Genomic DNA, 26,651 nt, shown 5'->3' with positions numbered 1-26,651 from the left:
CCTCTGTGGAAGTCAGGAGGCTCAAAGCTGGCTCAGCAGGATCCCCAGGAGCCAGCAAGTGGTGGGAGCACACTGGGGGACCCAACAGGTTGTAATGGCCCAGAGAATTGCTGCATGTCTTCACCGGCTAGACAGCACATGCGGGAAACATGTCTGCTCAAGTGCTCGGTTAGGTCACGCCCCACACACATTTCAGCAAATCTAACAGTGAGGACTTTTGCCGGGGCAGTTCCTGAGCCAAATGCTCAGTACTGCCTGGCTGAAAACAAATGTGTGCATGCGCACTGTAATCTTGGGAATCCTGGGATTGGAGGCACCAATCCCAGGATTCAAATCCCGGCAGTTTTTGGTCAAAATCCTGGGATCTCGCTGATCCCGATCCTGGGATTGGCCTCCCTAGTCTCAGTTATTACTCTCCATCCGATATACAGTGCCTTGCTAAAGTATTCACCCCCTTGGCTTTTTAACTATTTTGTTACATTACAACCTGTAATTAAATTTTTTTAATTCTGAATTTTATGTGATGGATCTGCAGAAAATAGTCTAAAAGTGAAATGAGAAAAAGGTATAGAAAAGTTGCATGTTCATATGTATTCACCCCCTTTGCTATGAAGTCTCTCAATAGTTCTGGTGCAACCAATTACCTTCAGAAATCACATAATTAGTGAAATGAAGTCCACCTGTGTGCAGTCTAAGTGTCACATGATCTGTTAGTATAAAAACACCTTTTCTGAAAGGCCCCAGAGGCTGCAACACCACTAAGCAAGAGGCATCACACCATGAAGACCAAGGAGCTCTCCAAACAAGTCAGGGATAAAGTTGTTGAGAAGTACAAGTCAGAGTTGGGTTATGAAAAAATATCCAAATCTTTGAAGCACCATCAAATCCATCATCTTCAAATGTAAAGAACATGGGGCCTAATTCAAACCTGAATTTAGCTCATCTACGATCAGTCACACAGACATGAGGGGGGACGCACAGCACAGGGCTAGTCCGTCCCGCATGTCAGGCCGGACCCCCTCCCACACAAGTGCAAAAGCATCGCACAGTGGTGATGCTTTTGCACTTGAAGAGTAACTCCCTACCAGCACAGCTCCTGCGCGCTAGCAGGGAGCTACTCGTCGCCGTGCCCCGCCGCCTGCACAGTCCGGCAAGTGTGCGTTGCCCGGACCGCGCCCTTAAAATGGCGGCAAAATGCCACTGGCCCGCCCCTTCCCATCCAGTGAACGCCTCTGCCTGTCAATCAGGCAGAAGCAATCGCAGGGCTGAGATGGCCGTCGGCTGTCTGGCATACGCAAGCACACTGCGGCACTGGCGCATGCGCAGTTCAGACCTGATCGGCTGCTGTGCAAAAAACGCACAGCACCGATCAGGTCTGAATTAGGCCCATGGTACCACAACAAATCTGCCAATAGAGGGCCGGCCACCAAAGCTCACAGACCGGGCAAGGAAGGCATTAATCAGAGAGGCTGCAACACCACTAAACAAGAGGCATCACACCATGAAGACCAAGGAGCTCTCCAAACAAGTCAGGGACAAAGTTGCTGAGAAGTACAAGTCAAGGTTGAGTTATAAAAAAATATCCAAATCTTTGATGATCCCCCGGAGCACCATCAAATCCATCATCTTCAAATGGAAAGAACATGGTACCACAACAAACCTGCCAAGAGAGCAAGGAGGTCATTAATCAGAGAGGCAGCACAGAGACCAAAGGTAACCCTGAAGGAGCTGCAGAGTTCCACAACAGAGGCTGGTGTATCTGCGCATGTGACCACAATAAGCCGTACACTCCATAGAGCAGGGCTTTATGGAAGAGTGGCCAGAAAAAAGCCATTAATTATTGTTAAAAATAAGAAGGCACATTTTGAGTTTTCCAAAAGGAATGTGGACGACTCCCCAAATGTATAGTGGAAGGTGCTCTGGTCAGATGAGACTAAAATGTAACTTTTCGACCACCAAGGAAAACGTTATGTCTGGCGCAAACTCGACACATCCCATCACCCCAAGAACACCATCCCCGTTGTGAAACATGGTGGTGGCAGCATCATGCTGTGGGTTGTTTTTTTTAGCAGCAGGGACTAGGAAACTGTTTCGAGTCGAGGAAAAGATGGATGGTGCTAAATACAGGGATATTCTTGAGCAAAACCTGTTTCAGTCTGCCTGTGATTTGAGACTGGGACGGAGGTTCACTTCCAGTAGGACAATAACCCGAAGCATACTGCTAAAGCAACACTCGAGTGGTTTGAGGGGAAACATTTATATGTGTTGGAATGGCATAGTCAAAGCCCAGATCTCAATCCAATTGAGAATCTGTGGTCAGACTTGAAGATTGCTGTTCACAAGCGGAAACCATCCAACATGAAGGAGCTGGAGCAGTTTTGCCATGAGGAATGGGCAGAAATCCTAGTGGCAAGATGTGGCAAGTCCACAGAGACTTATGCAAAGTGACTTGCAGCTGTAATTGCTACAAAAGGTGCCTCTACAAAGTACTGACTTTAGGGGGGTGAATAGTTATGCATGGTGAAGTTTTCTGTTATTTTGTCCTATTAGTTGTTTGCTTCGCAATAAAAAAAAACATCTACAAAGTTGTTGGCATGTTCTGTGCAGGTCCGGCCCTATAATAACGCAAACTACGCAGCCGAGTAAGGCGCCGGACACAGAGGGTGCTCTAGCCGCAACAGAGCCGGGTCAGCAGCCTAGCACTCACTGATCAGTGCTGCTGCGGCCGCGGCTCGTTCTTGTGCAGTGCATATGTAATGAATAACAGGGCGTCATGACGTCACGCCGCTCATATGCAGAAACTGTGCTGGGGCAGGATGCTTCTGCAGAGTGGAGGAGCTATGTTTGAGTAATCGGGCCTCCCTGCCCGCGTGCCCACCCGCCGGCGCCATCCATTCCTAACACGAGGGACAGCTATTTAGGTATACTGGTGGTGGCGCTGAGCCAGGGTTTTTGTTTAGGATCATTAAGCTGTTTTTAATTATTAATCTGTTTCGTGTTGGTGATGAGAATCTTATTAAAGAATCTATGGGCTACACACGTCAGCCTGTCTAATTTTAACCAGGGCAGGCTGCTGCAGCATGAGTCCGACACCTCTTGTCTCCAACTCCCCCTATGTGCCTCTCTCCCTATCTCTCCCCCAGTGTGCCTCTCCTGCTCTCTCCCTATCACTTACCATGTGTGCCTCTCCTGCTCTCCCCATGTGCCTCTCCTGCTCTCTCCCTATCACTCACCCTGTGTGACTCTCCTGCTCTCTCCCTACCTCTGCCCCTGTGTGCCTATCCTGCTCTCTCCATGTGCCTCTCCTGCTCTCTCCCTATCACTCACCCTGTGTGACTCTCCTGCTCTCTCCCTACCTCTGCCCCTGTGTGCCTATCCTGCTCTTTCCCTATCACTCACCCTGTGTGCCTCTCCTGCTCTCTCCCACTGTGTGCCTATCCTGCTCTCTCCCTATCACTCATCCTGTGTGCCTCTCCTGCTCTATTCCTACCTCTCCCCCTGAGTGCCTCTCCTGCTCTCTTCCTGTCACTTACCGTGTGTGCTTCTCCTGCTCTCCCCTGTGTGCCTCCTGCTCTCCCCCTATCACTCACCCTGTGTGCCTCTTCTAGTCTCGCCCCCTGGGTGCCTCTCCTGCTCTATTCCTACCTCTCCCCCTGAGTGCCTCTCCTGCCCTCTCCCTATCACTCACCCTGTGTGCCTCCCCTGCTCTCTCCCCCTGTGTGCCTTACCTGCTCTCTCCCCGTGTGCCTCGTGCTCTCTCCCTATCTCTCCCCCTGCGTGCCTCATACTCTCTCCTTATCTCTCCCCCTGTGTGCCTCCTGCTCTCTCCTTATCTCTCTCCCTGTGTCCCTCCTGCTCTCTCCCTATCTTTCCCCCTGTGTGCCTTTCCTGCTCTCTCCCTATCTCTACCCCTGTGTGCCTCTCCTGCTTTCTCCCTCTCTCTCTCCCCGTCTGCCTCTCACTTGCTATCTCCCTATCTCTCCCCCTGTCTGCCTCTCACAAGCTCTCTCCTTATCTCTCCCTCTGTGTGCCTCTCCCCTGCTCTCTCTCCTCCGTGTGCCTCTTACCTGCTGTCTTCCTAGCTCTCCCCCTGTGTGCTTCTCACCTGCTCTCCCCCTGTGGGGTATGAGATTACTGTGTGCGATGTGTTACATGAAGTTAATTAGATAACTTTAAATTAGATCTTATATAGGGAGCAGAGGCTACCAGCGCAGCCTAATTTGACACCTACTGCCTGCTTCTTCCACCGGTTACCACTTTAACAGTGCTGGCCACTTTAACAGTGACGGGGAGATACTTTAGCAAGGCACTGTGTGTGTATATGTGTGTGTATATATATATATATATATATATATATACATATATATACAAACAATACTCTCGCTCTGCGCTATTTGAGTATAACTAATGTGGTGATAAAGATTTATGACTGGCAGCCTAATTCACCTAAGTTCCTTGCTAGGAGGAACTAACAAAAGAAATATACAACAATAGGTAAGCTGGCGCTAGCTCACCTATTGTTGTGTGTATATATATATATATATATATATATATATGTATGTAGAGAGGGACAGTGTATGTATGTATATATATATATATATATATATATATACACACACACACACACACACACACACACACACACACACACACACACATATCGTTCATGATCGTCTGCATCATTCCTATCTGTGGTAAATATCCTCTAGTGACGGAGCGGACCCTAGGCAAGGGATGCCCCTGAGCATTCCAGATGCCCTAGGCATTTGCCTATAATGCCTATTGGCGTGGGCCGGCTCTGGCCAGCACCACCACATTAAAGACACCGCTGGCACCCCTGCATTACCAGCACCACCAAACTGAGGACACTGCTGGCACCCCTGCACTGCCTACACTACCGAACTGAGGACGCCGCTGTCACCCCTGCACTGCCGACACTGTTGGCACCACTGCACTGAGGACACCACTGACACCTCTGCACTGCCGACACTACCGCTCTAAGGATATCGCTGGCACGCCTGCACTGCCGACACTGCTGGCACAACCACACTGCCGACACTGCTGGCACCACCACACTGAAGACAGCACTGACAACCCCACACTGAGTTCCCTCTCTCACAGTAAGGGCACTATTGGTGTATCTAATCTGCACTGTATCTGACCTGCACTGTAACCCATGCTGTATCTGACCCACACTGTATCCGACCTGCACTGTAACCCATGCTGTATCTGACCCACACTGTATCTGACCCACATTGTATTTGACCTTCACTGTATCCAACCCACATTGTATTTGACCTGCACTGTACCCAACCCACATTGTATTTGACCTGCGCTGTATCCAACCCACACTGTATCTGACCTGCGCTGTATCCAACCCACACTGTATTTGACTCGCACTGTAACCTGCACTTTATCTAGCCCATGCTGTATCTGACCCACAGTATATGGAACTCACAGTGTATGCAACCCGTACCGTATCTGACCTGCACTGTATCTCTCACTGCATCCGACATGCACTGTATCTGACCTTGCACTGTAGCCAACCCTCACTGTATGCGACACGCACTGTATACAACCTGAACTGTAACCTACACTGTGACCCGCACTCTGACCTGCACTGTATGTGACCCGAACTGTATCCTGCACTGTATCCAACTTTGTACTGTAGCCAACGAGCACTATATCCAACCCGCGCACAGACCTGCACTGTATCTCACACTGTATCTGAATTTGCACTGTAGCCAACGTGCACTATATCCAGCCCACACTCTGACCTCTACTGTATCTCGCACTGTAGTCAATGCGCACTATATCCAACCCGCACTACAACCTGCACTGTATCCATCCCACACTGTAACTTGCACTGTATCCGACCCACACTGTATCCAACCCGCACTGTATGCGATCTGCACTATATACAACCCACAATGAATACCACCTACACTGTATCCGGCCTGCCCTTTATCCACCTGCACTGTATCTGACAAACACTGTAACCTGCATTGTATCCAACCCGCTTTGTATCCAACCTGCACTGTAACCCTCACTGTGTCTGACCCATACTGTATACGACCAGCACTGTAACCTGGTCAATATTTAACTGTGTGTCCCAAAGTATTCCGCACTGTACTACGCAGGTACGGAATGTTGTTTTTTGTGATTGGCAAGATTTTGGGGAGCTGCTTGACAAAATGGCTGAGTGATCAGGGCTTTACATGGGCACAGAGTGCCAGTCATCAGTGACCCAGGGCCCCCAGGAAGGAGGTACAGACTGGGCACTGAGAATAGACATGTGCTGGGGGCATGTGCAATTGTGTAGAGGGCATCAATGTCTGCTGTTGCTTATTTACACATGGTTTCTGGGGATTTTCTTTGCTGTATGATAACTACTTTAGAGCAATGATATTCTACACACGATTCTCAGAAAAATTCTGTGTTGGATTGTTTTCTATTGATAGTGCTTGTGAGTTGGTTTGATTGGTTATTGCTAATACATTACTAATTTGTAAATTACTGCTGTGTGTTTGTGCCGCTGCTCAGCTGCTTAGTTTAGCCAGCCAGGCTTTGGCCTATGTTGCTGAACAATATTGTGAGCAGTGCGGTGGTCAAAATTGACTGGAAATGAGTGGAAATTAATAAAAAAAAATTTTTTTATAAACTCTTACAATTAACATGGTGTAAAAAGATGTGTCCTGTCATGTTGTTTTTGCATTGCGTATACAATGCAGCATGCAAATTCTGTTATGTCGGGCTATGTGTGTACACACGCTTCTGCTGCCATCCAATTTACATTGTGGACTTGCTGCTGTGATCAGATGCAGCCTAGTGGGTCATGTCATTCCCGTGGGATGGTATTGGGATCACAGTGCTTGGGATGCAAATATGCAGATACCAACAGTGGTATCCTGATGCTCAGGATCCAAACACCTATTTGGTGAGTAATATATCCCTAACCACTGACCTCCCCAACCCTTCTTTTTCCACAGCCTGACTCCAACCCTCCCTGGTGGTGCATAACCATAATACCCCTCCCAACAACCTAAACGTAACCCTTCCTTGCAGTCTAACCCTAACTCCCCCCCACCCCCCTGCAGCTTACCACTGACGACTCTGGGCAGCGCTCCATCAGGATTCTGCCATTCGGGATCCTGTGGCTGGCATTTCTATCCATGTTGGGATGCCAGTATCGCCATTCTGAGAGGTGTCGGTATTCCGACTGCCCGGATCCCAAACCCTGGGATCCTGACCAGATCCCCATTCCCACGATGCGTATGCAGCAAAACTGGGAAAGGACACATCTGTAAGTGAAGTTCTTAGCACAAATATAGCCAAAAAATGTGTACTCATCCACCGCATCCATGTGAACATCATTAGATGAGTCCCTAACATCCCTAATAATAACAACACATTATACTGTATAAATTTATCCTGGTCTTACCTTTAAATATAGCCCATTCTAATATGTAGTCAGCAATGTAGGAACCTGTACTAATTAAAAACACCTGAGGGTAGATGTAAGGGGTGCCAATACCAAAAGGAAGGAGGCTCACCTTCAAGTGTAAAATATATACACAAATATAGAGGGAAAAAAGGGGAACTTGGACTGTACATCTTATTTTTAATCATAATCAGAGGGGCTACCATGTTGAGGCTTCTAGTACTAAACAAGAAGAAGGAAAATTCTGGTGCACACTCTGAGCACTAAAAATACTGATAGTCAAAATTATTTTTATAAACTGTTACAATTTACATGGAGTATAAGTGAAGATTTTAACACAAATTTGGCCAAAAATATGGGCCCATCCATCGCATCCTGGTGAACTTCATTAGATAACATCTATAATATTAACAAAATAGGATTTTAATTACTTACTGGTAAATCCTTTTCTTGTAGTCCGTAGAGGATACTGGGGTTCTATTTAGTACCATGGGGTATAGACAGGTCCACTAGGAGCCATGGGCACTATAAGAATTTAATAGTGTGTGCTGGATCCTCCCTCTATGCCCTTCCTACCAGACTCAGTCTAGGAAACTGTGCCCAGGGAGACGGACATACTTTGAGAGAAGGATAGATAAAAATAGTGGTGAGAACACAGACATCACTTTCAGAAAGAAATTGCTGATGAGTTCTGAGTTCAGCTCTGTGCTCATGGAAAATTAAATAGGGGCTCTTGTGAGACAAAGCCCCCAGCTCCTACACACGTCTTGCTGAAGCCAAGGCCAACAGTGTGATGGTTTTCCACGTAAGATATTTTACGTCCACCTCCTATAATGGTTCAAACCAGTCCGATTGGAGGAACTGCAGCACCAAATTGAGATCCCAAGGTGCCGTGGGATGCACAAAGGGAGGTTGGATGCGCAGGAAACCTTTCAAAAACGTCTGGACCTCAGGGAGAGAAGTCAATTGTTTTTGAAAGAAAATGGACAAGGCCTAAAATCTGGATTTTTCTGGAGCCCAGACATAGGCCCACATCCACACCTGCCTGCAGAAAAAGCAGTAAACGTCCCAGATGAAATTCTACCGCAGAATAAGTTCTGCTCTCACACCAAGAGACATATTTCTTCCAAATACGGTGGTAATGTTTAGACATTACCCCCTTCCTGGCTTGGATCATAGTCGGGATAACTTTGTTAGGGATCCCTCTTCTGGCTAGAATCAGCTGTTCAACTTACATGCCGTCAAACGTTGCCATGGTAAGTCCTGATAGACGAACGGGCCCTGTTGCAGAAAATCCTTGCGAAGAGGTAGAGGCCACGGAGCTTCGAGGAGCATCTCCAAAAGGTCCACGTAGCAGGCCCTTCTTGGCCAGTCCGGAGCAATGAGTATTGCTTGAACCTTTTCCCTTTTTATTCTCTTGAGAATTATTGGAATTAGAGGAAGTGGAGGAAACACATACACCATCTGATAGACCCTTGGAGTTGTCAGAGCATCTGTCGCCACTGCCTGTGGGTCTCTCGACCTGGAACAATACCGCTTGAGCTTCTTGTTGAGATGAGAGGCCATCATGTTGATTTGTGGATATCCCCACCGATGTGTCAAGCACCTGAACACTTACGGGTGAAGGCCCCACTCCCCCGGGTGCAGGTTGTATCTGCTGAGGAAGTCTGCTTTCCAGTTGTCTCCTCCTGGAATGAAGACCGCTGACAATGCCACAGCGTTTTTTTCTGCCCAGAGAAGAATTCTTGACACCCTGTCAGTTAATGTATGTCACTGCCATCACATTGTCCGATTGGACCTGAATGGCCCGATCGTGAAGAAGATAAGAGGACTGCAGAAGGGTGTTGTATATAGCCCTGAGTTCCAGATTGATGATTGGAAGGATGACTTCCTGACTTGACCATCTTCCTTGAAACTGCACCCCCTGGGATTACTGCTCCCCAACCTCTGAGGCTTGCGTCCATGGTTAACAGGATCCAGTCCTGAATTCCGAACCTCCGACCCTCGACAAGGTGAGAAATCTGTAGCCACCACAGAAGGGAGATCCTGGCTTTTGGAGACTGATGGATCCTTTGGTGCATATGAAGATGCGATCCGGACCATTTGTCCAACAGATCGAGCTGGAAGGGTCTTGCGTGAAACCTTCTGTATTGAAGTGACTCGAAAGAGTGGCATCACAATGCTCAGGATCCAAACACCTATTTGGTGAGTAATATACCCCTAACCACTAACCTCCCCAACCCTTCTTTTTGCCACAGCCTGACCGGGTTGGCTTCAGGACATCCCGAACGATCGACTGGATTACCAATGCCTTTTCCAACGGAAGGAACACTATCTGCGATTCCATGTCCAGTGTCATTCCCAGGAATGGGAGCCTCCATGTTGGCTCTAGGTGAGATTTCGGAAGGTTCAGAATCCACCCATGATCCTGGAGAAGTTTGGTTGAGAGACCAATGCTGTCCAGCAATCTCTCCATGGACGGCGCCTTTATCAGAAGATCATCCAGGTACTGAATTACTGTATGTTCACTCCCTGCTTGCGGAGTGTAAACATCATCTCTGCATCACTTTGGTGAACACTCTCGTGCCATGCAGAGAGCAAATGGCAGGGCCTGGAAGTGGTAGTGACAGTCCTGCAGTGCAAACAGTAGATAAGCCTGATGAGGCGGCCATATCGGAATGTGAAGGTATTCATCCTTGATATCCAGAGACACTAGGAATTCCCCTTCCTCTAGACCTGAGATCACTGCTCTCAGAGACTCCATCTTGAACTTGAACACTCTTAAGAACAGGTTCAAAGACTTGAGGTTCAGCGGTGGTCATACTGAACAATCCGGTTTCGGTACTACAAACAAGTTGGAATAGTACCCCTTATTGTGCAGATGAGGGGGAACTGGAAAAATGGCTTGAGTCTTTACCAGCTTTTGGATGGCCTGCTGTAAAGTTATACTTGCCTCTTGTGAAGATGGTAAGCCTGATTTGAAGAATCTGTGAGGTGGGAGCTCTTGGAACTCCAGTCTGTAGCCCTGGGAAATAAGATCTATGACCCAGGGATCCCGGCACGAACTTGACCAGATGTGACTGAAGAATTTTAGTCGGGCTCCCACCTGACAGTCCTCCAGGCATCGTGGTCCACCGTCATGCTGAAGGCTTTGAGGAAGCAGAGCCTTAGGCTCTGTTCCTGAGCACCTGCAGTTGCTGGTTTGTGTGGTTTGTCTCTTGCGCCTATGGAGGCCGTAGAAGCACCTCTGGATTTTCCCTTAAACTTGGCTGTCTGAAAGGACTGTAAGTTTGAAGCTGAATAAGCTTTCCTTGCTAGGGGGAGCTGCGGAAGGAAGATACGTAGACTTACCCACAGCAGCTTTGGATTTCCATTTGTCTAGTTCATCTCCAAACAAGGCCTCTCCTGTAAATGGTAGGCCTTCCACGCCTTTTCTGGAGTCCTCATCAGCAGTCCACTGGCGTAGCCACAAGCCCCTGCATACTGACACTGCCATAGTGGTGGTGCGTGCATTAAGTAAACCAATCTCTTTTATGGCTTCCACCATAAAGTTCGCAGAATCCGGCATATGCTGCAGGAGTAAAAAAAATTCCCTTCTAGACAAGGAATGTAACCCCTCAGTTAAGTTATCTGACCATTTAGCAATGGCTTTTGTGATCCACGCACATACAATAGTGGGTCTCTGTGCCACCCCAGCAGCTGTGTACAGTGATTTGAGTGTAGTCTCAATTTTACGATCAGCCGTACCTTTTAGGGAGGCTGCACCAGGGACAGGCAATACAATTTTTCGTGAAAGCCTAGAGACTGATGCGTCCACTATCGGTGGATTTTCCCATTTTTTCCTATCCTCCAGAGGAAAAGGAAAAGATGAGAGTAACCTTTTAGGGATTTGAAATTTCTCATCAGGATTAACCCACGGTTCTTCAAACAGGGTATTCAATTCCTTTGATGCAGGAAAAATGACTGAGGATTTCTTTTTTACATTAAAATAAGATTCCTCACACTCCTCTGACACCTTATCAGGAATTTGCAGAACATCTCTGATAGCCTCTAGAAGAGCTTCTATTCCATGTGACAGAGTGGCATCCCCCCCCCCCCCCCCCCTTCCAAATTTACCTCCCCATCTCCCGTCAGCATCAGAGTCAGACTGCAGGATATGGGATTGAGATCATTTTTGCGGACCAATGGGAGGGGATTGAGATGCTGTTTTGGGGACTGAGTCTCTATTCATAAAGTCATCCACCATCTTAAGTATTGCGACTCTTTCTCATTGTGGGATAGTTTTGTAGAAATATTTGAGATCATTACTTTAATGGAATTAACCCACTCAGGTTCAGCCCCGCTATCCTGAGAAGGTGCACTGCCCTGAGTACACACACACACACACACACACACACACACACACACACACACACACACACACACACACACACACACACACGAGACACAGAGTTATTTGGAGCCAGCCCACACCGCGCCCTTATCGCTAATGCCAAGCATAGCCGGGTTGCAGACTAAGTACCCTGATAAGGGACTTAGAGGGTCATTCCGAGTTGATCGCTAGCTGCCAACCAAAGCCCCAAGGTCCCACTCAGATGGTGGTCCATGACACCACCCAAGGGGGAATATAATAGTGTGGCAGGCGTAGCAACTGAAGTGCCCATGAGGGGACTCGCTGCGGTCCCTGCCAGGATTTTCGGCATCTTTCTCCTGACTGCCGGGATCCCGACCGCCGGTATTACATACCAGACCCCTTCTCAGTACACCATGCTGCCATTCTAATAATCATACAGACTACACTGCCATGTAAAGTGAAATTTGGGTAGCAACAGATGAATATGGGAAAAGATTGAATAGAAAATTCATGGGTGAAATAAGGAGTGGTTATTGATGGAGTGGTAATTTCAGGAACTGTAATGTGTTCTATAATAATGTCTCTTATTTTTTTCAGGAGAGCAATTAATGGATTATCCTATCTACCCAAATGATTCCATAACATATATATGGCCTGTAACAAAGTATGACAGCCCTGCTTCATCTGATCCCCGTTGCCTTACAAGATACTATGCAAGCTTTTACCATCCACAGAAAGACTTAGCATCAGGCCTCATTGGACCACTTCTAATCTGTTCAAAGCAGACTTTGGATCAGAGAGGAAATCAGGTGACTTTTAGATAATGAGCCAAAGTTTAAAAACTATGTTGTTTGTTCCCTAAACAAAAATATTTTTTCAGCTGTGTTTAACCTCATGCACCTTCGTTCAGCCATATTTATTATAATTATTACTAGTTACCAGTCCGTCAAAATGACGAAACAACATAACAGTAATGTCAGTGTCGGTGGCTGTGCATGCCCAAAAGGATCAACACTTGAATTGTTATGCCGGGCACCATCTAGTGGCTGCGGCGCACAAACCACTTGAATTCCCCCATAGAGGTGAGGAGCAGCATATTTTTCTATTATATAGGATAAATAGGGGGTCTATTTACTAAGCCTTGGAAGGAGATAAAGTATATGGAGATAAAGTACCAGCCAATAAGCTCCTTTCATTTTTCAAACACAGCCTGTAAGATGGCATTTAGGAGCTGATTGGCTGGGACTTTATCTCCATCAACTTTATCTCCATCGAAGGCTTAGTAAATAGACCCCTCAGTGTCAATGGATTTTGACACAGTACTTTCTGCAATGCATGCTCAGAGAACAAAGGAAGTCTCATCCCAGCAATCCACCCCAATTGTCAATGGGAAGCTGAGTATCAATTAGCAGATGGCAACAGAACCAGGGGGTACTTCAACAAAATGCACATCTGATACCAAGGGGGGTGTCTAAACAGTTTTTAATTTGATGTTTAAATTCCAAAACGAGGTAGTCAATAAAGATCTCACACTGTGTAAAAAAAGACACCATCTTTGCATCTTTATGTTACATTGTTTCAAGCCAATCCATTTGTAAAACACAGTTTATTCCTGAACAATAATGATGGGGGAATCACCTCTAGTCAGGGCTTAAAGTGGTACTGGAGAGGTGGTGGAAGTCATTTACCCTGCCACCTACATCCTCCCCAGTGCTAGTGTTTTCAGCACCCCCTGCAAACTGTAAATTAGTGAACTACTTACCTTTCTATATAAAAGGGACATTGATCTAGCAAAGAAGCGATGTGGTTACACAATAGTACCCCCAATTCAAATTACACCACACAGTAGAAAAATCGTATTCACATTACGTTGCATGTAGTGTCCCTGATTCATATTACACCACATAGCAATGCCCCTTATTCAAGTTACGTCACTCAGTAGTGCCCTTTATTCACGTTGCACTACACAATGGTACCCTTTATACATGTTATGCCACACAGTAGTGCCCCTTATACACAATACCCACAGTAGTGCCCCTTATACACAATACCCACAGTAGTGCCCCTTATACACAATTTCCACAGTAGTAGTGCCCCTTACACATAATACCCCAAATAGTGCTGATTATACATATAATGCCCACAGTAGTGCCCCTTATACACATCTCTGGCTCTGTCACTCCAGCACCTCACTGCCCGTGTCCCTACAGCAACTCCATGCCCTGTATATCTCCAGCAGCTTCCCCACCTCTTTTGTCCCCCCAGCCACCTCTAATCTTGTCTTCAAGATGCACAGAGCCTCCTCCTCTTCATGGCTCCTCTGCACTTCCGCAGTGGTGACAGCATGACATCACATACACTGTACCAGAAATGGAAACCACTAAGACCTGAGCAGGGTATGAATGCTGTCCAACAGACACAGCATGTGTGTGTACAAGAAGGGGTGGACTATAGATGAAGGAGGACCATAGAGCCACCAGGACCTGAAGAAGGTGGAGGTGTCTGCAGCTCATCAGCAACACTAGCTCCACCTGCATCATATATTGACGTAGGCAACTGGGCAGTCTTTTCTGTTGTAATTACTGTTCAGGGCAATGGAGGGGGTGCAACTAGTTCCCCCTACCATTACAACTGGTGGAAATCTTTAACCCTTGCCTCTAGTCCATACATTTGTAATCAACTGCTTTTTAATAACATTTCTGCAGAGGGGTACACTGGTATTCCACAGGGAATAACATCGAGGTGTAGAGTTGGATCTTGATCCGAGGCACCAACAGGCTAAAGCTTTGACTGTTTCCAGGATGCACTGCACCGCGTCCTCTACAGCCCCGCCTCCAGGCACTTGAGCTCAGTTTGTAAGTTGGTGCCTGCAGTGCAGGTCACTAACAGGGGGGACTGCGCTAGGCAGCCCTGAAAAGAGCTTTTTTAAGAAGACTTCAAGGGCTCCATCACCTCCCTCAGCGGTGCTGCATACTCCCGTGGCCTGGTTCCCGGGTACTTGCAGCGGGGACACACTGGTGGTGCTGCTCTCCTGGATCGCATGGCTGCATGACAGGGAGGAGGTAAGAGGGTCCCCCAGGTGGGACCTGCCATTAAAATGCGATCCGGTCGCGGTCCCAGGAGACGGACCACTCTGCTGGCGTGACCACTGTGGCTGTACAGGGACCCCACTATATCCACCAGGGCAGGGAGCACAGGTCGAATTTACCAAAAATCCATTTGTAATAGGCTCCATAGTACCCGGTGGTGAAGTCCAGCAGAGGGGATAAGGCCCCTGTATCCCCTCTTGGGATAAGATACCTGTAGCCCCTCCCCCAGCTCCGGGCACCATCTACTGCTGGTGTTCCCACCCTGGAGCTGCATTTCTTTCTCCCTCACTCCCTGCTGAGATTTTGGAGCTATCTTCACTACTAGCTTGGTTGATCTCCGAGACTACTGGGCACTGTCTTCTCTGTAAAACCACCTGTCTTGTCAGCGCTGTGTATTTACAGACACTTAAGTATTCTACATGTCATTTTAGACAGTGTTAGTTAAGAACAAGTGTACTGCTATATGAATATTTAGTACAAGTATTCTGTGATATACATCCAGTGTTTACTGTGCATTGTTATATCTGTATACATACATATTTCTATGTAGATTTGCTAGTCCAGTGCAGTCTTATTGTTTATATGTAATAATTCCTGCATTGTACCTGTGACTGTGTGTGCCTATAGCTGCTGTGTGGATTCTATTCTGTGTATCACACGTATTGCTATCACTATGGGGGTCCCTCTGACCCGATCGCACGCTGCAGTTTTTCGCAGGTAGCGATCGGGTCAGAACTGCGCATGCGCCGGTGCCGCAGTGCCCGTCGCTGTGCTATGATCGCCTCTGCCTGATTGACAGGCAGAGGCAGTCGATGGGTGGGAGGGGGCGAAATGGCGGCGTTTGGCCCTGTGGGACCTCCTGTGCCACTGCAGCCACATATTGTCCCTGTAGATAAGCCACCTTGGGCAGATACTCTGTCTACCTAGTTACAACAATTAAATCAGTCTTTGATTAGACAAAAACCTACCCCTCGCCCTGCTATCGCCAAGGGGTCATCTCTGCGGTCCATTTCTTCCTCACAGTCCACAAATATTTCGGATGATTCTTCCGATGAGGATTGGGATTATACTGATCCATCAGACACTGATACAGTTGCTTCTGATGAGGAATCTACAACTCAAGTTGATGTTCCTGACCTAGTGGAGGCTATCAAGCTGATACTCCAAACTGATGATGATATTGAGCCCCCCGCTGCGTCTAAGAAACCTGATAAGTTTAAACGTCAGAAGGTTGCTAAAGTAGTTTTACCGCATTCTGACCTCTTCAGGAATCCTGGTCATCTCCAGGAAATACATTTTTCCTGTCCAAAAAGATGCTAGCTCGTTACCCTATCCCTGCGGAGTTGAGTAACAAGTGGGAAACTCCACCGCCGGTGGACTCTCATGTCACCCGTTTAGTGGTATCTTTTACTCTGCCTGTCACCACTGTCACCTCTCTGAAGGAACCGATGGATAAGCGTGTGAAGGGATGCCTGAAGTCTATTTACACACTTACCTGTGCTGTGCATAGACCCACTATGGCAGCCTCCTGGGCTGCAAAAGATATTGAAGCATGGGTTCAGGCAATTGAGGATGAGCTACCTCTAAATTTTTTTGACACTGTCAGACAATATCTGTCATATATTACCAAGGCCTCTCACTATATTCAGGAGGCGGCCTCTGATGCAGGTGCAATGGCGGCCAAGGCATCTACTACGTCTATCCTGGCTCTCCGGATATTGTGGTTAAAGTCCTGGAAAGTGGACCTGGACTCCAAAAGGACCTTGGAGGTTTTCCCTTTTAAGGGAGACATACTGTTTGAATAGGATCTGAACAAGATCGTGACTAACTTGGCAACAGCTAAGACTGCATTTCTTCCAAGTACTAATCCTTCTGCTCTGAAGGCTAAGAGTACCACTTTTCATTCCTTTCGACCTCCAGGTAAAGAAAAGGGTCAGGCGTACCCAAGACAGGCTCATATTTCCAAAACCACCAAGCCCAAGTCTAAGCAATCTTGGGCCCCACGTCAGCCTGCTTCCAAACAGGACAAGCCTGCAGTATAACAGGGTGGGCCTCCCCCTGGGGGACCCCAGGGTGGGATGCCGACTTCTGCAGTTCGCCCCGGCCTGGTTAAAGACCACTTCAGATGCCTGGGTGCGGGAAGTTGTCTCTCACGGGTACGCGATCTCCTTCAAGAGACGTCCCCTTCACCAGTTCTGCTCGACGGTTATCCCTTCGGATCCGCTGAAAGCACAGACTTTACACTTGGTTGTACAATCTCTCCTAGATACTGGAGTGATTGTGCTGGTACCTCTGTCTCAAAGAGGCAGATGCTAATATTCGACCCTGTTTCTAGTTCCGAAACCAAATGGATCCTCCCGGCCTATACTCAACCTCAAATCTTTGAACAAATTTGTGAGGGTATTGCTGGTCCTGACGAACTCCTCAGAGGTTCTCCTCAGTCATCTGGAACTGACTGTCCAATTCCTACAAGCCCACGGGTGGCTCATCAACTGGAAGAAGTCCTCGTTGGTTCCTGCTCAGAGCATGGTGCACCTTGGGGCATTGTTGGACACACACAAGTAATGATTGTTCTTGTCTCCAGAGAAGGTCCTGAAACTTCAGGACAGGATCAGATACTTCCTCTCTCACCAGGAAATGTCAATACACTCGGCGATGCAAGTACTAGGCCTCACGGTGTCTGCATTCAACATGGTAGAGTACGCTCAATTTCATTCCCGCCCTCTGCAGAGGTTAATCCTTTTCAAGTGGCACGGCCTGCCTCACCGGATCAGGTCTCAAATGATCTACTTGACTCCGCAGGTTCGTCTGTCACTGAGCTGGTGGTTACAGGACCGACAGTTGAGCAGGGGCCGTCCCTTCTGGATCTCCAACTGGGTCATCCTGTCAACGGACGCCAGTCTGTGAAGTTGGGGCACGGTGTTGGAGCAACACTCTCTCCAAGGTTGAAGGACCAGGGAGGAATTTCTCCTCCCGATAAACATTCTGGAATTGTGGGCAGTGTTCAATGCGTTGACCCTGGCCCTTCCTCTAGTACAGAACAGGCCTGTTCAAGTACAATGAGACAACGCCACCACAGTGGCGTACATAAATCATCAAGGCGGCACTCGAAGCCGCATGGCTATGATGGGAGTGTCAAAAATCCTCCAATGCGCAGAACACCATCTGTCAGCCATATCGGTATTGTTCATTCCGGGAGTCCTCAACTGGGAAGCGGACTTCCTCAGTCATCAGGACGTGCACGCCGGAGAGTGGAGCCTTCATCCAGAAGTCTTTCAACTCCTAGTGGACAAGTGGGGCCTACCAGATGTAGACCTGATGTCATCTCGACACAATCACATGGTTCCGGTCTTTGGAGCAATGACAAGGGATCCTCAAGCAGCATTCGTGGGCGCACTGGCAATTCCATGGAACTTTCGGCTGCCATACGTGTTCTCTCCAGTGTCACTCCTGCCCAGGGTAATACGGAAGTTCAAGCAAGAAGGAGGAATACTACGTCTAGTCGCTCCAGCGTGGCCCAGAAGGCAATGGTTCTCAGACCTGCAGGGTCTCTCGATAGAGCGTCCTCTTCTACATCCTCAACACCCAGACCTCCTTGTTCAGGGGCCTTGTGTCTACCAGGACCTGGCCAGACTGGCTTTGACGGCATGGCTCTTGAAGCATCACTCCTGAGAGAAAAAGGATTCTCTGAGGCAGTCATTCACACTATGTTGAAAGCCTGTAAACCAGCTTCGGCTCGGATTTATTATAGGGTCTGCAATTCTTACTTCACCTGGTGTGCTGCTAAGAATTATGATGCATATATTTTCAAAACCTCCAGACTGTTGGCTTTTCTACAGCAAGGCCTAGACGTTGGCCTTCGTCTGGCCTCCCTCCTGGTTCATATATCAGCCTTGTCTGTGTGGTTTCAGAGAAAAATTGCGTCTCTTCCTGACTTTAACATTTTCACTCTTTCACTCAGGGTGTCCTACTGATTCAGCCTCCCTATGTCCCTCCTGTGGCTCCATGGGATCTGTCTGTAGTGTTGAATGCCCTACAAGAGTCTTCATTTGAACCTCTCGAGTCTGTGGACCTTAAATGTCTTACGTTTAAGGTCGTATTTCTGTTGGCTATTGCCTCTGCTAGGAGGGTGTCGGACTTAGGTGCCTTGTCCTGTCGATCACCCTTTCTGATTTATCTCCGTGACCGGGCTGTTCTTCAAACTCGCTCTGGTTATTTGCCTAAGGTGGTATCATCTTTTCACCTTAACCAGGAGATTGTGGTTCTGGCCTTCAACTCTTCTGGTCTATCTTCCAAAGAAAAATCTTTGGATGTGGTACGGGCTCTCCGTTTTTATGTGGAGAGGACTGCCTCAATCAGGAAGTCAGATTCTCTTTTTGTACTTTTTGGTTATCACAAACTTGGCTAGCCTGCGAATAAGCAAACCTTGGCCAGATGGATTAGAATGGTGATTGCACAAGCTTATGTGCAGGCTGGGCTCCCAGCTCCTGCTGCTATCAAGGCCCATTCTACTCAGTCGGTTAGACCTTCGTGGGCAGCCCGCCATTGTGCATCCGCTGAACAATTATGCACGGCGGCTACGTGGTCCTCTGTGAACACGTTCATCAGGTTTTATGCCTTTGATACTTCCACCTCCCAGGATGCCTCCTTTGGACGCCGGGTTCTTGTGTCCGCTACAGTGAGAAACTGCTTTAGGACATCCCCGATGTTATTCCCTGTGGAATACCAGTGTACCCCGATTTAGAAAAAGAGATGTATGGTAGACTTACCACTGTTAAATCTCTTTCTGCGAGGTGCACTGGATTCCACAGGGGCGCCCACCCTGCACACTTAGCTTCTTTGAGTTTGTATGGCATTAGCCGCTAGTCCCTTCTCCTGTCGTGAGAATGTTGTTCTATGTGACTAACACCTACCGTCTCTCTTACCTGCTACTGTATTGGACTGGTTAACTAAACTGAGCTCAAGTGCCTGGAGGCGGGGTTATAGAGGAGGCGGTGCAGTGCATCCTGGGAACAGTCAAAGCTTAGCCTGTTGGTGCCTAGGATCAAGATCCAACTCTACACCCCGATGGTATTCCTTGTGGAATCCAGTGTACCTCGCAGAAAGAGATTTAACAATGGTAAGTCTACCATAAATCTCCTTTTTTCTACCCCACCCCAACAATGGAATATTTGCAGGTGGGATGCCCAATGTTGCCCATTTCGCTGATAGTGGAAAATAACTTTCCCGAGGTCCAGAACTGCCATGTAAGAGGGCATTCCCTAATACAGTGTATAAATGTGGCATTAAGGCTATTACATTTAGAAATACCCATATCCAACAGGTCCATTAAAAACCTATGATGAGGAGAGAGATAACCATTATGGAAAATATTATAGAACATTTCCTTGTAAATACTGGAAGAAACAAATGATTAGGAATAGGAGAGTGACTTCAACAGACTAGGGGTAAATTTTCTAAAGCTTCTGAAACAGAGAATTGGTGATGTTACCCATAGCAACCAGATGCTGTCTATCATTTTTTAAAAGGCAATAGAGAAATGATAGACAGCATCTGATTGGTTGCTATGGGCAACATCACCAATTCCCTGTTCTAGAAGCTTTAGTAAATATATCCCATAGTGTTATCTAAAAGAGCAAGATTTTAGTGAAAGTAAAGAGCCGTCTTACTCACTAAAGGCCAATGGCAGTTCAAGATGGTGTGTTATAGCGCAGTCCAAAATGCAAATCCCGAAAATGCTAACGGCTGAGCAAGTACAAGATCCAGTGGGACAAGGAATGCACCACTAAACTCATATAGTGCTGTGCTTGGTATGGAGTGAGGGAGAGCATATTTGTCTACAATTTCTAGAACTCAAAGAGCCCTACAGGCCTTACTAATGACAAGTGACGTGCAGTGAGGTGAGGAAGTTTTGACTATATAGTATATGGAAAATGCAAAGAATATACAGTTTTAGGAATATCTTCTTTGTATTATTCTAATCATTTTTGTATTCAAAACTTTGGAGTAAAAGGTGAGGCTGTTCCTCCCTTGCCTACCTTTTCTGCACATCTCTAATTAAAACTCACCAAATCTAGAAGTATATACTTGGGATGAGCGGGTTCAGTTCTCAGAGATCGGATCTCCCTGCACACCCCGGATACCCAATCGAGGCAAAACCTTAGGATTCCGCTGTGGGATCCTGAGATTTTGCCTCAGATGCCGGTTTCCATAGTAACCTATGGAAGACCGCTAATTTGCTGAGAGAGCCGTCTGTCGCGTGTCCCCATAGGCTACAGTGGCCAAGATGGATACCCCCACATCGCTAATAGCGTCGTCATCTGCACTGCCAGCACCTCTGTAGCACTGCCGACACCCCTGCACTGGGGACACTGCCGGCACTCCTGCACTGAGGACACCTCCCGCACTGCCGACACTGCTGGCACCCCTGCACTGAGGACACCTCCGGCACTCCCGCACTGCCGACACTCCTGCACTGAGAATACTGCCAGCACTCCTGCACTGCTGACACTGCCAGCACCCCTGCACTGAGGGCACCTCCGGCACTCCTGCACTGAGGACACCTCCAGCACTCCTGCATTGCTGACACTGCCGGCACCCCTGCACTGAGGACACCTCCAGCACTCCCGCATTGCCAGCACTGCCCGCACCCCGCACTGCCGACACTGCAGGCACCCCTGCGCTGAGGACACCTCTGGCACCCCTGCACTGCTGACACTACCATACTGAGGACACCACTGGCACCCCTGCACTGACGACACTGCCGTCACCACCGCACTGAGGACACAGCTGGCACCCTAGCACTGCCGGCACCACTGCACTGTGGATACCACTGGCATCACTGCACAGCCGACACTGCAAGCACCACCACACTGAGTACACAGCTGACACCCTTGCACCATTGACAGTGTTGGCACAACCGCACTGAGGACACTACTGACACCCCTGTACTACCGACACTACCGATCTAAGGGCACCACTGGCACCCCTGCACTGCTGACACTGCCAGCACCACCGCATTGAGGACACCATTGGTACCCTTGCACTGCTGGCCATATGGCTCTAAGGACACCACTGGCACCCCTGCACTGTCGACACTGCTTGCACCACCATATTGAAGACACTGCTGACAACCCCGCACTGAGGCCCCTCTGTCACAGTAAGTGCACTATTGGTGTATCTAACCTGCACTGGAACCCATGCTGTATCTGACCCACACTGTATCCGACCCACATTGTATTTGACCTGCACTGCCGACACCACGCTGTATCCGACTTACACTCTATCCGAGCTGCACTGTATTTGACCCGCACCGTATACAACCCACATTGTATTTGCCCTGCGCTGTATCCAACCCACACTGTATTTGACCCACACTGTAACCTGCACTTTATCCGGCCTACTCTGTATCTGACCCACAGTATATGCAACTCACAGTGTATGCGACCCGTACTGTATCTTACCTGCACTGTATCTCGCACTGTATCCGACGCACACTGTATCTGACCTTGCACTGTAGCCAACCCTCACTGTATGTGACACGCACTGTATCCAACCTGCACTGTAGCCTACACTGTATCCAACCCACAATGTACCAACCCGCACTCTGACCTACACTGTATCCAACCCGAACTATATCCTGCACTGTATCTGACCTTGAACTGTAGCCAACATGCACTATATCCAACCCGCACTTCGACCTGCACTGTATCTGACCCACACTGTATCCGACCCACACTGTAAATGAATTCTACCTACACTGTATCTGACCTCCCCTGTATCCACCTGCACTGTATCTGACAAACACTGTGACCTACATTGTGTCCGACCCACTTTGTATCCAACCTGCACTGTAATTTGTACTGTGTCTGACCCGCACTCTATCCGACCAGCACTGTAACCAGGTTAATATTAATCAGTGTGTCCCAAAGTATTCCGCACTGTACTATGTAGGTATGGAATGCTGGTTTTTGTGATTTGGGAGATTTTGGTAAGCTACTCGCCAAAATGGCCGATTGATCAGGGCTTTACATGGGCATAGAGTGCCAGTCATTAGTGACCCAGGGCCCCCAGGAGGGAGGTACAAACTGGGCACTGAGAATAGGCATGTGCACTTGTGTAGAGGGCATCAATGTCTGCTGTTGCTATATTACACATGGTTTCGGGGTTTTTCTTTGCTGTATGGTAACTACTTTACAGGAATGATATTCTACACATGATTCTCAGGAAATAACTGTGTTGAATTGCTTTCTATTGATAGTACTTGTGAGTTGGTTTGATTGGTTATTGCTAATACAGTACTAATTTCTAAAACATTTTTAAACAGAAATAACTGCTGTGTGTTTGTGCCGCTGCTCTGTTGCTTAGTTTAGCTAGCCAGGCTTTGGCTTATGTTGGTGAACAGTGGGGGTCATTCAGACCTGATCGCTCGCTAGCAGTTTTTTGCAGTCCTGCGATCAGATAGTCGCTGCCTACAGGGGAGTGTATTTTAGCTGTGCAAGTGTGCAATAACATGTGCAGCCATGCGGTACAAAAAACTTGCCCAGAACTTACTCAGCCACTGCGATTGCTTCAGCCTGTCCGGGGGCGGAATTGACGTCAGACACCCGCCCTGCAAACACTTGCATTTCCCCAACCACTCCCTGATAACGGTCAATTGCCACCCACAAATGCCTTCTTCCTGTCAATCACCTTGCGATCAGCTGTGCGAATGGATTCTTCGTAAAACCCATTGCACAGCAACGATCCGCTTTGTAACTGTGTGATGCGCCTGTGCATTGCGGTGCATGCGCAGTTCTGACCTGATCGCAGTGCTGCAAAAAAAGCTAGAGTGCAATCAGGTCTGAATGACCCCGCAATATTGTTAGCAGTGAGGTGGTCAAAATTGACTGGAAATGAGTGGAAATGAATGTTATTGAGATTAATAATACTAGAGGAACAAAAACACCCCCAAATTCTGTGATTTTAGCTGTTTTTGTTTTTTTCCCAAAAATAAATACAGATCCAAAACCAAAACCCTAAAGGGTGTTTTTGGCAAAACCAATCCAGATACAAAACATGAAAGGAGATCCAGGTCCAAAACGAAAACACAAAACCCGAATAGTGTCCGGTGCACATCTCTAGTATATACTGCTGCACCTTTGTATTAGTCCCACATGAACCCTTTGGCTCATACAGTATATTGTATGTAAATCTGGCTCTGGCACTAGCCAGTGCCTCCTCAGTCATTTACCTCACTGAATGTCCCTGCTAATGACCAATTCACCTATATAGGGAACACCTCTAGAGGTCCATGAGTAGAATAACCCATCCTGAAATTCAGGGTTGAGAGTCAGCGGGAGGAAGAGGGATTGATGACAATTGGATTTCAATGTTTATGCATTTACTAAGAGGTATATTTACTAAGCCCTGGATGGAGATAACGTGGATGAAGATGAAGTACCATCCAATCAGTTCCTAACTGTCATGTCACAGGCTGGGGGTGGGATGTACTAATAGACATCACCGCCCAACGCTATGATGCTAATCGCATATGTACTTACATATGTGATTAGCATTGCGAAGGACAGCTCGTCCGATAAGAGCTGTCCTCCACGATCCCCAGCGGCTGCCGGACTTCCGGGTTTCATCCCCGGGAGTCAGTCTGCACATGCGCAAAGTGACTGATGTGGGTGCGGGCCATGCTGGGAGAGAAGCCCATAGGCTTCTATGGGGTATTGCCAGCAAAAGTTGTCGATCCCCTCCGCGGCGCTGACCTGGAGGCTGGGGCTTAGAACATTCCGAAAATGTAGTAAACTCCCATTTACCGCATTTTCCGTTTAATACATCCCGCCCTGGGTATGAAAAAAAATAGGATTTTAATTACCTACCGGTAAATCCTTTTCTCGTAGTCCGTAGAGAATACTGGGGTCCACATTAGTACCATGGGGTATATACGGGTCCACTAGGAGCCTTGGGAACTTTAAGAAATCAATAGTGTGCACTGGCTCCTCCCTCTCTGCCCCACCTACCAGACTCAGTCTAGAAACTGTGCCCGAGGAAACGGACATATCTTGAGAGAAGGATTCGGAAAGGATAGTGATGAGATTTGAACCAGCACACACAAACAAGAAGAAAACCATGTTAACCCAACATGAACAGGAACAGCAACGGCTGATCCCACAACAAAACTTAACCAAGTAACACTGCAGAAAACACGGGGGGGGGGGGTCATTCCAAGTTGACTGCACATAGCAACTTTTTGCTGTTCGTGCGATCAACTAGACGCTGCCTATGGGGGAGTGTATTTTAGCATAGCTAGGCTGCAATCGCTTGTGCAACCCTGCTATGCTAAAAACGTTTTGTGTAAACAAAGACTAGTCCTAGACATACTTACTTAGTGCGATGATTCCAGCGATGCAGGTACCAGAATTGACGTCAGACATCCGCCCTCCAAACGCCTGGACACGCCTGCGTTCGCCTAACCACTCCCAGAAAACGGTAAGTTGACGCCCCGGAACACCTTCGTCCTGTCAATCTTCTTGCGTTCACCGTTGTGACGGCTTTCTTCGTACGCGTTGTCTGTGCAATGCGGCCGCTGTGCATGCGCAGTTCTGACCCAGCGTGAAATCGGGTCGAAATGACCCCCACAGAGCACTGGTCGGACGCCCAGTATCCTCTACGGACTATGAGAAAAGGATTTACCGGTAAGTAATTAAAATTCTATTTTCTCTTACGTCCTAGAGGATACTGGGGTCCACATTAGTACCATAGGGATGTACCAAAGCTCCCAAACTGGGTGGGAGAGTGCTGAGGTTCTTGCAGAACTGATTGACCAAACTGAAGGTCCTCAGAGGCCAAGGTATCAAACTTGTAGAACTTAGCAAACATGTTCGAACCAGACCAAGTAGCTGCTCGGCAGAGTTGTAAAGCCGAGACACCCCGGGCAGCCATGCAGGAAGAACCCACTGACCGAGTAGAGTGGTCATGAACAGATTTAGGTACCGGCAAGCCTGCCGTAGAGTAAGCATGCTGGATAGTCAGCGTGATCCAGCGAGCAATAGACTGCTTAGAAGCAGGACACCCAATTTTCTTGGGATAATAAAGCACAAACAGTGAGTCCGATTTTCTGTGACGAGCCGTCCGTTAGATTCTCAAAGCCCTCACAACATCCAGGGACTTTGAAGTAGAAGAGGTGTCAGCAAGCACCGGAATCACAATTGGCTGGTTGATATGAAACGCAGACACCACCTTTGGAAGAAATTGCTGACGAGTTCTGAGTTCAGCTCTATCGTCATGAAAAATCAAATAGGGGCTCTTGAGAGACAAGGCTCCCAATTCTGAAACATGCCATGCTGAAGCCAAGGCCAATAGTGTAAGAAACTTTACATCCACCTCCTGTAAAGGCTCAAACCAATATGACTGCAGAAAGTTCAACACCACGTTAAGATCCCAAGGTGCCGTGGGAGGCACAAAGGGCGGTTGCATGTGTAGGACACCTTTCAAGAAGGACTGAACCTCAGGAAGCGAAGCCAACTTTTTCTGGAAGAAAAAGGACAAGGCCGAAATCTAGACTTTTATGGATCCTAAACATAGGCCCACATCTGCACCAGACTGCAGAAAAAATCAGAAAATGACCCAGTTGAAATTCTACCGCAGGAAATTTCCTGTTTTCACACCAAGAGACGTATTTTCTCCAAATTCGGTGGTAATGTTTTGACGTTACCCCTTTCCTGGCTTGGATCAAGGTAGGAATTACCCTGTCCAGAATACCTTTCCGGGCTAGAAT

General features: G+C 47.8%; 1 protein-coding gene and 1 long non-coding RNA gene across 3 annotated transcripts in view; one reads left to right on the top strand and one right to left on the bottom strand.

The window, feature by feature from the left end:
* The window catches only part of LOC135054997 (coagulation factor VIII-like), a 638,500-nt gene that overhangs the window by 216,157 nt on the left and 395,692 nt on the right, over window positions 1–26,651 (top strand). For both annotated transcript variants that reach the window (XM_063958535.1, XM_063958534.1), the window contains exon 11: window positions 12,393–12,604. In XM_063958535.1, coding sequence (XP_063814605.1) covers window positions 12,393–12,604 — 212 coding nt within the window. The remainder of the gene's footprint in view (window positions 1–12,392; window positions 12,605–26,651) is intronic.
* Window positions 1–26,651, bottom strand: part of LOC135054998 (uncharacterized) — a 221,347-nt gene that overhangs the window by 96,394 nt on the left and 98,302 nt on the right. The gene's annotated exons all lie outside the window — the stretch shown is intronic.

The sequence above is a fragment of the Pseudophryne corroboree genome, chromosome 3 (genome assembly GCF_028390025.1).
Source record: "Pseudophryne corroboree isolate aPseCor3 chromosome 3, aPseCor3.hap2, whole genome shotgun sequence".
Lineage (NCBI taxonomy): Eukaryota > Metazoa > Chordata > Amphibia > Anura > Myobatrachidae > Pseudophryne > Pseudophryne corroboree.
This window is presented reverse-complemented; position numbering and strand designations above follow the sequence as displayed.